Below are 14,983 nucleotides of genomic sequence, written 5' to 3'. Positions count from 1 at the left end.
CTGCAGATAATGGCATCTAGACCAGGACCAAACAATATCTTACCTTATAAGGGAAACGGCAAAAGCCTGGTCTTAGAAACCATGTCAGCTGACTAAAATTTCAGCCCCAATGTCCTTCTATTCAAGACAGCTAGAGCTATATTCTTGGCATTAATTCTGATAATGTCAACAATTGCATCACAGATGAATTCATTAGCCGACCTACTCAGTTCTAAGCAATGTTGAAAATGCTCATCCTTAGAGTATGAAATCTGATCAGACAAACTGTCACACCACTGAGTAGAGGCTTCTGTATCGGAGGCGATACAACTGGTCTGAATAAAAGACCTGCTTGCTGAAAAGCCTTTCTACGGTAGGAGTTTAATTTTTTCTCCATGGGATCTTTGAAAAAAGTGCTGTCCTCCATAGCAATTGTAATACGCTTGGCCAAGGTAGAAATATCTTTATCTACCTTGGGAATAGTAAAATTTAAATTAGAGGATACTAAAGGAAACCTCTTAAACTTGAAGCTGGTTTATAAGGAATATCAGGCCTAGCCATTCCTTGGTAATTATTTCAGTAATGGCATCTAGAACAGGAAAAACTTTAGGAACCTTAGCAGCAGGCTTGAAAATTAGATCTAATTGTTTTACCGCCTCCTCTTCAGACGTTTTAGAATCATGAATTCCTAAACGTACTTAATACTTATTTCATTTATGTACAAAGATGTTCCAATTTAAACATGAAATAAGTTGAATGTGAGTCCTATTCAGTGGCAGATTCTTGTTTATCAGAAATAAGTCAATCTGAATCTTTTAGAAGAGTCTTTGATGGTTTAGACTTTAGAGAACCAGAATAGACAGATAAATCTACAGTAGATTGGTTATCTGACTTAGATATTTTGTGCCTACTTGGAGGAGGTATAACCACCAACATTTTAGACACTGTAGAGTACAAAAAGTCTTTAAAACTTGGAGCAAAATCTGATTAACTCCATTGTAAAGAATAGACAGAAAGAGGACAGACTCCTTTAGAGGCAAGTGCAGCATTAGATTGATTGGCATGCATCAGGTGAACCATACAAGAATTGAAATGTTGTGCTGGGGGGTACGTTTAGACTGAATATTAAGGGGACCCTGAACCCAAATTTTTTCTTTTATGATTCAGATAGAGCATGCAATTTTAAGCAATTTTCTAATTTACTCCTATTATCAAATTTTCTTCATTCTCTTGTTATCTTTTTTTTGAAAAGCAAGAATGTAAGTTTAGATGCTGGCCCATTTTTGGTGAACAACCTGGGTTGCTCTTGCTGATTGGTGGATTGATTTAACCGACTAATAAACAAGGGCTTAAATAACTTAGATGCAAATAAAGATAGCAAGAGAACGTAGAAAAAAATTATAATAGGAGTAAATTTGAAAGTTGCTTAAAATTGCATGCTCTATCTGAATCACGAAAGAAAAAATTTGGGTTTGTGTCCCTTTAAGGATAGAGGATCTAGCCTCTAAAAGGATTCACATTTCCAGTATGCTCCATAGCAGTGTTCCTTTTAAGCCCAGCAGTGAAACAGTTAAATAGTGAACCACACACTGCAGTTAGCAAACACTACACAATGCAGACAGCAAGGTATGGTTACTTTATTAACTGTTTTACTGCTGGGCCGCTCTCAAAATCTGGGTCTCGATCCGATATGCAGCGTCGCCCGCAAGAGCCGGCGACGCCAAAATCTGCGTGGGTTTGGTATCCTATATACGGCGTAACCTAGAAGTTATGCTCGTATATTTCTGCCTTCGGCCGTAGTTTTTTTGGCCATAGACAGGTATACCAAACCCGCGCAGTTTGGTATCCAATATCTAGCGTAAGGACTTACGTGGCGAAAATGGAGAAATCTTACTCCATTTTCACCTCGCCACAAAATGCAGGTATAGTAAGACTATTGGAGCCCCATAACTCCCTAAACTACCTGCAAAATAAAACCTAACACCTGACGCATGCGCAATGTCTATCTACCTGTCAACCGCGATCCCCCGCCGCAATCCCTAATAAAGTATTTAACCCCTAAACCGCCGCTCCCGGATCCCGCCGCACCTAATAAAGTTATTATCCCCTAAACCGCCGCTCCTGGACCCCGCCACCCCCTATATTATATGTATTACCCCCTAATCTACACCTCCGCCAGCTACATTATATCTTTTACCCCCTAATATGAGCCCTCTAACCCGCCGCCACCTACATTAAACTATATTACCCCCTAATCTGACCCCCTTACACCGCCGCCACCTATATTAAAAATATTAACCCCTAATCTAATTGCCCTATACCGCCGCCACCTATATTAAAATTATTAACCCCTAATTTAATCCCCCTACACCGCCGCCAGCTATATTAAATACATTAACCCCTAATTTAATCCCCCTACATCGCCGCCAGCTATATTAAATATATTAACCTAATTATATTAGAGTTAATATAGTTAATATAGTTATTATATTATATATATTAACTATATTAAACCTAATTATATTAGAGTTAATATAGTTATTATATTATTTATATTAACTATATTAACCCTGTCTAACCCTAACACCCCTAACTAAATTCTTATTAAAATAAATCTAATTAATATTATTAACTAAAATATTCCTATTTAAAACTAAATACTTACCTATCAAATAAACCCTAAGATAGCTACAATATAATTAATAATTACATTGTAGCTATTTTACGGTTTATATTTATTTTACAGGTAACTTGTTAATTATTTTAACTAGGTATAATAGCTATTAAATAGTTATTAACTATTTAATAGATACCTAGTTAAAATAATTACCAAATTACCTGTAAAATAAATCCTAACCTAAATTACAAATACACCTACACTATCAATAAATTAAATAACCAATCAGCCAATCGGATTGAACTTGAATCTGATTGGCTGATTCAATCAGCCAATCAGATTTTTCTACCTTAATTCCGATTGGCTGATAGAATCCTATCAGCCAATCGGAATTTGACGGACGCCATCTTGGATGACGTCATTTAAAGGTACCTCATTCGTCGGGAAGTCGTCGTGCCGGATGGATCCTCCGCGGCGGAGGAGCGAAGAAAGAAGATTGAAGATGCCGCTTTGCTTGAAGACATCGCCGGGTGGAAGAAGACATTGCCGGATGGAAGAAGACTTCAATGCTGCTTGATTGAAGACATCGCCGGATGGAAGAAGAGTTCACTGCCGCTTGATTGAAGACATCGCCCAGATGGAAGAAGACTTCACTGCCGCTTCATTGGACATCGCCCGGATCGGATGAAGAGTTCGGCCCGGCTGGGTGAAGACAAGGTAGGGAGATCTTCAGGGGGGTAGTGTTAGGTTTTTTTAAGGGGGGTTTGGGTGGGTTTAGAATAGGGGTATGTGGGTGGTGGGTTGTAATGTTGGGGGTGGTATTGTGTTTTTTCTTTACAGGCAAAAGAGCTGTTTTCTTTGGGGCATGCCCCGCAAAAGGCCCTTTTAAGGGCTGGTAAGGTAAAAGAGCTTTGAACTTTTTAAATTTAGAATAGGGCAGGGAAAATTTTTTATTTTGGGGGGCTTTATTATTTTATTAGGGGGCTTAGAATAGGTGTAATTAGCTTAAAAATCTTGTAATATTTTTTTTTATTTTTTGTAATTTAGTGGGGGTTTTTTTGTAATTTAGTTTAGATTATTTTATTGTATTTTAGTTTAGATATTTGTAGTTTATTTAATTTATTGATAGTGTAGGTGTATTTGTAACTTAGGTTAGGATTTATTTTACAGGTAAATTGGTAATTATTTTAACTAGGTAGCTATTAAATAGTTATTAACTATTTAATAGCTATTGTACCTAGTTAAAATAAATACCAAGTTACCTGTAAAATAAATATAAACCCTAAAATAGCTGCAATGTAATTATTAATTACATTGTAGCTATCTTAGGGTTTATTTTATAGGTAAGTATTTAGATTTAAATAGGAATATTTTAATTAATAATATTAATATTAATTAGATCTATTTTAATAAGAATTTAGTTAGGGGTGTTAGCGTTAGATAGGGTTATTATACTTAATATATATATATATATATATATATATATATATTATAATAACGATATTAACTATATTAACCCTAATATAATTAGGGTTAATATAGTTAATATATATAATATAATAACTATATTAACTATATTAACCCTAATATAATTAGGGTTAATATAGTTAATATAGCTGGCGGCGGTGTAGGGGGATTAAATTAGGGGTTAATATTTTTAAAATAGATGGCGGCGGTGTAAGGGGCTCAGTTTAGGGGGTAGGTAAGGTAGATGGTGGCGGGATAGGTGCTCACTTTAGGGGCTAGGTAAGATAGATGGCGGCGGGGTAGAGGGCTCAGTTTAGGGGGTAGGTAAGGTAGATGGCGGCGGTGTAAGGGACTCACATTAGGGGGTATGTAATGTAGCTTGCGACGGTGTAGGGGGATCACATTAGGGGGTTATACTTTTAATGTAGGTGGCGGCAGGGTCCGTGTGCGGCGGTTTAGGGGTTAATCATTTTATTAGGGATTGCGGCGGGGGATCGTGGTTGACAGGTAGATAGACATTGCGCATGCGTTAGGTGTTAGGTTTATTTTGCAGGCAGTTTAGGGAGTTACGGGGCTCCAATAGACAGCGTAAGGCTTACTACGGCTGCATTTTGTGGCGAGGTGAAAATGGAGTAAGATTTCTCCATTTTCGCCACGTAAATCCTTACGCTGTATATTGGATACCAAACTGCGCTGGTTTGGTATACCTGCCTATGGCCCAAAAAACTACGGGCGACTGCAGAAATATACGGGCGTAACTTCTAATTTTGGCGTCGCCGGCTTTTGCGGGCGACGCTGCATATCGGATCGGGTCCCAGATACCTATGAATTTTAAAGAATTTGTTACTGGTTCTATTCAGAAGGCTTTGTCTGCATTTCCGCCTTCTAATAAATGTAAAAGGTCTTTTAAAACTTCTCATAAAGTTGCTGAAATTTCAAATGACCGACAAGATAATGATTTATCCTCCTCTGATGAGGATCTATCTGATTCAGAATATCCTTCCTCAGATATTGACACTGACAAATCTACTTATTTGTTTAAAATAGAGTATATTCGTTCCTTGTTAAAAGAAGTGTTAATTACTTTGGATCTTTTAGAATTCCTAGAATTTTAGAGTTTCTTCAGGATGGTTTGGATAAAGGTTTGTCTGCAAGTTCATTGAAGGGACACATCTCTGCTCTTTCAGTTTTATTTCACAGAAAGATTGCTATACTTCCTGATATTCACAGTTTTGTACAGGCTGTAGTTCATATTAAGCCTGTCATTAAATCAATTTCTCCTCCTTGGAGTCTCAATTTGGTTTTGAAGGCTTTACATGCTCCTCCATTTGAGCCTACAGGGAGTGCAGAATTATTAGGCAAATGAGTATTTTGACCACATCATCCTCTTTATGCATGTTGTCTTACTCCAAGCTGTATAGGCTCGAAAGCCTACTACCAATTAAGCATATTAGGTGATGTGCATCTCTGTAAGGAGAAGGGGTGTGGTCTAATGACATCAACACCCTATATCAGGTGTGCATAATTATTAGGCAACTTCCTTTCCTTTGGCAAAATGGGTCAAAAGAAGGACTTGACAGGCTCAGAAAAGTCAAAAATAGTGAGATTTCTTGCAGGGGGGTGCAGCACTCTTAAAATTGCAAAGCTTCTGAAGCGTGATCATCGAACAATCAAGCGTTTCATTCAAAATAGTCAACAGGGTCGCAAGAAGCGTGTGGAAAAACCAAGGCGCAAAATAACTGCCCATGAACTGAGAAAAGTCAAGCGTGCAGCTGCCAAGATGCCACTTGCCACCAGTTTGGCCATATTTCAGAGCTGCAACATCACTGGAGTGCCCAAAAGCACAAGATGCGCAATACTCAGAGACATGGCCAAGGTAAGAAAGGCTGAAAGACGACCACCACTGAACAAGACACACAAGCTGAAACGTCAAGACTGGGCCAAGAAATATCTCAAGACTGATTTTTCTAAGGTGGACTGATGAAATGAGAGTGAGTCTTGATGGGCCAGATGGATGGGCCCGTGGCTGGATTGGTAAAGGGCAGAGAGCTCCAGTCCGACTCAGACGCCAGCAAGGTGGAGGTGGAGTACTGGTTTGGGCTGGTATCATCAAAGATGAGCTTGTGGGGCCTTTTCGGGTTGAGGATGGAGTCAAGCTCAACTCCCAGTCCTACTGCCAGTTTCTGGAAGACACCTTCTTCAAGCAGTGGTACAGGAAGAAGTCTGCATCCTTCAAGAAAAACATGATTTTCATGCAGGACAATGCTCCATCACACGCGTCCAAGTACTCCACAGCGTGGCTGGCAAGAAAGGGTATAAAAGAAGAAAATCTAATGACATGGCCTCCTTGTTCACCTGATCTGAACCCCATTGAGAACCTGTGGTCCATCATCAAATGTGAGATTTACAAGGAGGGAAAACAGTACACCTCTCTGAACAGTGTCTGGGAGGCTGTGGTTGCTGCTGCACGCAATGTTGATGGTGAACAGATCAAAACACTGACATAATCCATGGATGGCAGGCTTTTGAGTGTCCTTGCAACGAAAGGTGGCTATATTGGTCACTGATTTGTTTTTGTTTTGTTTTTGAATGTCAGAAATGTATATTTGTGAATGTTGAGATGTTATATTGGTTTCACTGGTAAAAATAAATAATTGAAATGGGTATATATTTGTTTTTTGTTAAGTTGCCTAATAATTATGCACAGTAATAGTCACCTGCACACACAGATATCCCCCTAAAATAGCTAAAACTAAAAACAAACTAAAAACTACTTCCAAAAATATTCAGCTTTGATATTAATGAGTTTTTTGGGTTCATTGAGAACATGGTTGTTGTTCAATAATAAAATTAATCCTTAAAAATACAACTTGCCTAATAATTCTGCACTCCCTGTATGCATTTTCTGGGCATTAAATTACTTTCTTGGAAAGTGTTGTTCCTTTTGGCCATCTCTTCTGCTAGAAGAGTTTCTGAGCTATCTGCTCTTTCTTGTGAATCTCCTTTTCTGATTTTTCATCAGGATAAGGCAGTGTTGCGGACTTCTTTTCAATTTTTACCTAAGGTTGTGAATTCTAACAACATTAGTAGAGAAATTGTTGTCCCTTCCTTGTGTCCTAATCCTAAGAATTCTTTGGAAAGATCCTTACATTCTTTGGATGTGGTAAGAGCTTTGAAATATTATGTTGAAGCTACTAAAGATTTCAGGAAGACTTCTAGTTTGTTTTATTTTCTGGTCCTAGGAAAGGTCAGAAGGCTTCTGCTATGTCCTTGGCTTCTTGGTTAAAGCTTTTGATTCATCAAGCTTATTTGGAGTCGGGTAAGACCCTGCCTCAGAGAATTACAGCTCATTCTACTAGATCAGTCTCCACTTTGTGGGCTTTTAAGAATGAAGCTTCAGTTGATCAGATTTGCAAAGCAGCAACTTGGTCTTCTTTGCATACATTTACTAAATTCTACCGTTTTGATGTATTTGCTTCTTCAGAAGCAGTTTTTGGTAGAAAAGTTCTTCAGGCAGCTGTTTCAGTTTGATTCTTCTGCTGATGTTTCAAGTTTTTCTTGGCATTAAAGAATAAATTTATAATCTGGGTTGTGGATTATTTTTTCAGCGGAAAATGGCTGTATTTTATTTTTTATCCCTCCCTCTCTAGTAACTCTTGTGTGGAGTTCCACATCTTGGGTATTGATATCCCACTAGCTCATGGACTCTTGCCAATTACATGAAAGAAAACATAATTTATGTAAGAATTTACCTGATAAATTAATTTCTTTCATATTGGCAAGAGTCCATGAGGCCCACCCTTTTTGTGGTGGTTATGATTTTTTGTATAAAGCACAATTATTTCCAAATTCCTTTGTTGATGCTTTTTACTCCTTTCTTTATCACCCCACTACTTGGCTATTCGTTAAACTGAATTGTGGTTGTGGTGAAGGGTGTATTTATAGGCATTTTGAGGTTTGGGAAACTTTGCCCCTCCTGGTAGGATTGTATATCCCATACGTCACTAGCTCATGGCTCTGTGCCGTCATTAGCACTCAAGGGGTTAAAGGGATATTCTAGCCAAAATTGGAAAAAGTTTGTAATATACATGCATTAACAAAAATGCTTCTAATAAAAGCTAAAGCTGTTTCAAAAGTGTATTTAAAGGGACAGTCTACACCAGAATTTTTATAGTTTAAAAAGATAGATAATCCCTTTATTACCCATTCCCTATTTTTTGCATAACCAACACAGTTAAATAAAAAAAACTTTTTACCTCTGTGATTACCTTGTATCTAAACCTCTGCAAACTGCCCCCATTATTTCAGTTCTTTTGACAGATATCCATTTTAGCCAATCAGATCCCCTCCGTCCCTACAGATTACTAGTTTATAGCCCATACAATACCGCACAACAATATTTCATTAACCCCTCCATCCCTACAGATTACTAGTTTATAGCCCATACAATACCGCTCAGGACAATATTTTATTAACCCCTCCGTCCCTACAGATTAGTAGTTTATAGCCCATACAATAGCGCACAAGACAATATTGTATTAACCACTCCATCCCTATAGATTACTAGTTTATAGCCCATACAATACCGCACAGGACAATATTGTATTAACCCCTCCATCCCTATAGATTACTAGTTTATAGCCCATACAATACCGCACAGGACAATATTGTATTAACCCCTCCATCCCTACAGATGACTAGTTTATAGCTCATACAATACCGCACAGGACAATATTGTATTAACCCCTCCATCCCTACAGATGACTAGTTTATAGCCCATACAATACCGCACAGGACAATATTTTATTAACCCCTCCATCCCTACAGATTACTAGTTTATAGCTCATACAATACCGCACAGGACAATATTGTATTAACCCCTCCATCCCTACAGATGACTAGTTTATAGCCCATACAATACCGCACAGGACAATATTGTATTAACCCCTCCATCCCTACAGATTACTAGTTTATAGCCCATACAATACAGCACAGGACACCATTTTATTAACCCCTCCATCCCTACAGATGACTAGTTTATAGCTCATACAATACTGCACAGGACAATATTGTATTAACCCCTCCATCCCTACAGATTACTAGTTTATAGCCCATACAATACCGCACAGGACACCATTTTATTAACCCCTCCATCCCTACAGATTACTAGTTTATACCCCATACAATATTGTCCTGTGCGGTATTGTATGGGGTATAAACTAGTAATATTTAGGGATGGAGGGGTTAATAAAATGGTGTCCTGTGCGGTATTGTATGGAGTATAAACTAGTAATCTGTAGGGATGGAGGGGTTAATACAATACTGCACAGGACAATATTGTATTAACCTCTCCATCCCTAAATATTACTAGTTTATACCCCAAACAATACTGCACAGGACACTATTTTATTAACCCCTCCATCCCTATAGATTACTAGTTTATAGCCCATACAATACCAAACAGGACAATATTGTATTAACCCCTCCATCCCTACAGATGACTAGTTTATAGCCCATACAATACCGCACAGGACAATATTGTATTAACCCCTCCATCCCTACAGATTACTAGTTTATACTCCATACAATACCGCACAGGACAATATTGTATTAACCCCTCCATCCCTATAGATTACTAGTTTATAGCCCATACAATACCGCACAGGACAATATTTTATTAAACCCTCCATCCCTACAGATTACTAGTTTATACTCCATACAATACAGCACAGGACACCATTTTATTAACCCCTCCATCCCTATAGATTACTAGTTTATACTCCATACAATACCGCACAGGACAATATTGTATTAACCCCTCCATCCCTACAGATTACTAGTTTATAGCTTATACAATACCGCACAGGACAATACTGTATTAACCCCTCCATCCCTACAGATTACTAGTTTATACTCCATACAATACAGCACAGGACACCATTTTATTAACCCCTCCATCCCTACAGATGACTAGTTTATAGCTCATACAATACCGCACAGGACAATATTGTATTAACCCCTCCGTCCCTACAGATGACTAGTTTATAGCCTATACAATACCGCACAGGACAATATTGTATTAACCCCTCCATCCCTACAGATTACTAGTTTATAACTCATACAATATCGCACAGGACAATATTGTATTAACCCCTCCACCCCTACAGATGACTAGTTTATAGCTCATACAATACCGCACAGGACAATACTGTATTAACCCCTCCGTCCCTACAGATGACTAGTTTATAGCTCATACAATACCGCACAGGACAATACTGTATTAACCCCTCCATCCCTACAGATGACTAGTTTATAGCTCATACAATACCGCACAGGACAATATTGTATTAACCCCTCCACCCCTACAGATGACTAGTTTATAGCTCATACAATACCGCACAGGACAATATTGTATTAACCCCTCCACCCCTACAGATTACTAGTTTATACTCCATACAATACAGCACAGGACACCATTTTATTAACCCCTCCATCCCTACAGATGACTAGTTTATAGCTCATACAATACCGCACAGGACAATATTTTATTAACCCCTCCGTCCCTACAGATTACTAGTTTATAGCCCATACAATACCGCACAGGACAATATTGTATTAACCCCTCCATCCCTACAGATGACTAGTTTATAGCTCATACAATACCGCACAGGACAATATTGTATTAACCCCTCCATCCCTATAGATTACTAGTTTATAGCCCATACAATACCGCACAGGACAATATTTTATTAACCCCTACATCCCTATAGATTACTAGTTTATAGCCCATACAATACCGCACAGGACAATATTGTATTAACCCCTCCACCCCTACAGATTACTAGTTTATAGCCCATACAATACCGCACAGGACAATATTGTATTAACCCCTCCACCCCTACAGATTACTAGTTTATAGCTCATACAATACCACACAGGACAATATTGTATTAACCCCTCCATCCTTAGATTACTAGTTTATAGCCCATACAATACCACACAGGACAATATTGTATTAACCCCTCCACCCCTACAGATTACTAGTTTATAGCTCATACAATACCGCACAGGATAATATTGTATTAACCCCTCCATCCCTACAGATTACTAGTTTATATCCCATACAATACCGCACAGGACAATATTGTATTAACCCCTCCATCCCTACAGATGACTAGTTTACAGCCCATACAATACCGCACAGGACAATATTGTATTAACCCCTCCATCCCTACAGATTACTAGTTTATATCCCATACAATACCGCACAGGACAATATTGTATTAACCCCTCCATCCCTACAGATGACTAGTTTACAGCCCATACAATACCGCACAGGACAATATTGTATTAACCCCTCCATCCCTATAGATTACTAGTTTATAGCCCATACAATACCGCACAGGACACTATTGTATTAACCACTCCATCCCTATAGATTACTAGTTTATAGCCCATACAATACCGCACAGGACAATATTGTATTAACCCCTCCATCCCTATAGATTACTAGTTTATAGCCCATACAATACCGCACAGGACAATATTGTATTAACCCCTCCATCCCTATAGATTACTAGTTTATAGCCCATACAATACCGCACAGGACAATATTGTATTAACCCCTCCATCCCTATAGATTACTAGTTTATAGCCCATACAATACCGCACAGGACAATATTGTATTAACCCCTCCATCCCTATAGATTACTAGTTTATAGCCCATACAATACCGCACAGGACACTATTGTATTAACCCCTCCATCCCTATAGATTACTAGTTTATAGCCCATACAATACCGCACAGGACAATATTGTATTAACCCCTCCATCCCTATAGATTACTTACTAGTTTATAGCCCATACAATACCGCACAGGACAATATTGTATTAACCCCTCCATCCCTATAGATTACTAGTTTATAGCCCATACAATACCGCACAGGACAATATTGTATTAACCCCTCCATCCCTATAGATTACTTACTAGTTTATAGCCCATACAATACCGCACAGGACAATATTGTATTAACCCCTCCATCCCTATAGATTACTAGTTTATAGCTCATACAATACCGCACAGGACAATATTGTATTAACCCCTCCATCCCTATAGATTACTAGTTTATAGCCCATACAATACCGCACAGGACAATATTGTATTAACCCCTCCATCCCTATAGATTACTTACTAGTTTATAGCCCATACAATACCGCACAGGACAATATTGTATTAACCCCTCCATCCCTATAGATTACTAGTTTATAGCCCATACAATACCGCACAGGACAATATTGGGTAAAATCTGAGTTTAGCGTTCTAAGTTATTTTCTCTGCCATATCTCATTATTTTCCACAAAAAAATGGTATGGGTGTTCAGATGAGGGCTACCAACAATACTACAGTGTTTGTGTCTCCTGGAACAAAAAGGGGAGCCATATTTGGGGGTATAAATGAATCCCCTGTTCTCCCCATAGACTTTCCCCAGCCAGCGAGCTCTGCTCACCTACATGGATACATTGTATCAAACCCTCAGCCTACAGCTTTTATACATTTATAATTGTTTACTTAGACACAAACACTGTAGTATTGTTGGTAGCCCCCATCTGAACACCCATACTAATTTTTGAAGTAAAATAATGCGACATGGCCGATAAAGTAATTTAGAGAACTAAACTCAGATTTGACCTATTATTGTATTAACCCTGCCATCACTAGAGTATTTGTTTAATAACCAATCCCGTGCATTGGCTTACTGTCCCCGCACGTCCTATAGCCCCAGCCGCCCCCCTGCACTGCAGTGCAAACAAACCTAAGGCGGTCCCACAGTGACGTCACTTTAACGCGTCCCTGTCGCCCGGCTCTGACGTCTTATGACCTGTAGGGTGACAGCAAGCATGTCTGCGGCAGCCGTGTTGAGAGTAAGCCGGGTACTAAGAGGCAGCCTGCCTGCTGTGGGTGAGTGCCCGCACAATGGGTAGAGTAACATGAGAGCACTAGGTTTAAAGTGACATAGACTCTCTACTCCTCTAGTTATAATGTCAGTGTGTGAGGTATAAACTGCATATCTGAGTATCTGGAGAGGTCTCTTTCACTGGATGCCAACGTCCTACCTTTAACCAATTGCCTGCCGGGGGACTCAGTGCAATGCAGCATTCTTTAGGATTAAATCAGAGGTGGTTGTAGCTATATCAGCTGATGACCCTCCTGACCTAATACATGGGAGCCCATAAAGGATTTGTGCGAATGGGGATAACGTAGCTTACACAACAATGGATGATTACAACAACAATATTTGACATATATAAAGTTTACTTGTGTTCAGTGAAAAATATTTGCAATGCAATCTAATTATTTATTTTGTTAGCTTTTCCTGTAATGAAACATCTAAACATTGTAGTTGTTCTAGCATAGAATTCAGAACCCTGACACTCTAACATATGCTGCAAGTAATTCCTTGATATGTGCAGGATTTATTGATACCTGCTCCTTATTGGCCACAGTGGTGGAGATAAGATAACCAATGTAAAGCATTTTCAAGATGTTTATGTCCTTCAACTGTAAAACAATGCAGATATTGCAATCAAAATGTAATGTGTATGGCAATCATTTTTTAATATAATGATTTCTGATGTATACATCACAAAATACTATAATCTCCTTTTAAGTTTTATTTTTTTACCACATAAACAAAATATATCTATTACACTTTAGAGTATGTGTAAATGCTGTCTGCAGTAGCACACTAAGCATATGTGCGTCAAACCTATGTGATTGGCAGATTCTTACATCACTTGGTTGACAACATGGGATACAATGCTTGTTTGTAACTAAAGGGTTAATTCTTCATATGCCGCACTCTTTAGTGGCCACTCTTTCCTGAGATTTCATGTGGGTTTATAGGAATAGTCTGGGGTCATTGCTTCTTCAGTGCAAATGTCTATCCTGTCTAGAATAACCAAAAAGAAACTATTAGTGACCTTTCAGAAACCTTGTTTTGCAAGATGTTCCACATCACAGCTATGCAGTAATAATATATATTTATATGTTAATTAAATATTCCATAGTGCAGGGCAGATTCATATATTGAGATCTGACTCCAGACCACAAGTCTTTTCCTATTTACTCACAGTGCTTCATTTTGTAGACCATACCACTGAAGAAGGAAACCTGATTTGTAGAGCAGATGACCTCTGCAAATGACCTTGTCTCTGGACACTGTGTATGATAAACAATAGGTATAATCAGTTAAAAAAAATACTTGTTACTTAAAAGGACATTTAAAACCTATTTCTTTAGTGTAAAAGTTTTGTTCCCATTCTCTTAAAGAGGCCAAAAAGCAAATTCTGTTACCTGTAAATCAATAGCTGGTTTAGGCTATTTGCAGCATGTTGAAAACGTAGGTTACAAATTTAGTGGTCTGTCCTTTCTAGGATATGTGTGGGATTAAACGCAATTTTTACAAGTAAGAAAGAGTGCTTAATTCACCTTTTAATATGTTTAGTGTTGCAAATTAATAGGAGTGTTTGATACAACATTTGGTTTTTGCAAGTGTTAGCGGGACATGAACCTTAAAGTGATGGTAAACTCTCCTCTTTATAAAAACAGATCCGGAATGTTAGTGATATTTTAGCTGGAGTTTAATTAATCAGATGTAATGAAGATGCACTGTAACTTACTTTTTAATAGAGATATGAAATTCAAATACCCCGCTCTCCGCCGCCCACTTCAAAAGTAACATTTTTTGTGAGCTAATGGTTTGAACTCCTGTCCAATCAGCGCTCTTGCCTTAAGGCACTTTTTTTTTGTAGCTAGAGCTCTGATTAGACAACAATTCAAACCATTAGCTCGCAGAATATGTTACTTTTGAAGTGGGTGGCAGAGAGCAGGGTATTTGAATTTCATATCTCTATTAAAAA

The 14,983-nt window shown here is 38.3% G+C and overlaps 1 protein-coding gene across 1 annotated transcript in view; it reads left to right on the top strand.

Moving 5' to 3' along the window:
- Positions 1 to 12,901: 12,901 nt before the first annotated feature.
- Positions 12,902 to 14,983, top strand: part of TRAP1 (TNF receptor associated protein 1) — a 43,732-nt gene continuing 41,650 nt past the window's right edge. Inside the window, exon 1 of the mRNA XM_053695179.1 lies at positions 12,902 to 13,022. Within this exon, the coding sequence (XP_053551154.1) occupies positions 12,938 to 13,022 (85 nt within the window). The 5' untranslated portion in view covers positions 12,902 to 12,937. The remainder of the gene's footprint in view (positions 13,023 to 14,983) is intronic.

Source organism: Bombina bombina, chromosome 11 (assembly GCF_027579735.1).
Source record: "Bombina bombina isolate aBomBom1 chromosome 11, aBomBom1.pri, whole genome shotgun sequence".
NCBI lineage: Eukaryota > Metazoa > Chordata > Amphibia > Anura > Bombinatoridae > Bombina > Bombina bombina.
Note: the sequence above shows the minus strand (reverse complement) of the source record. Positions and strands in the feature narration are given on the sequence as shown.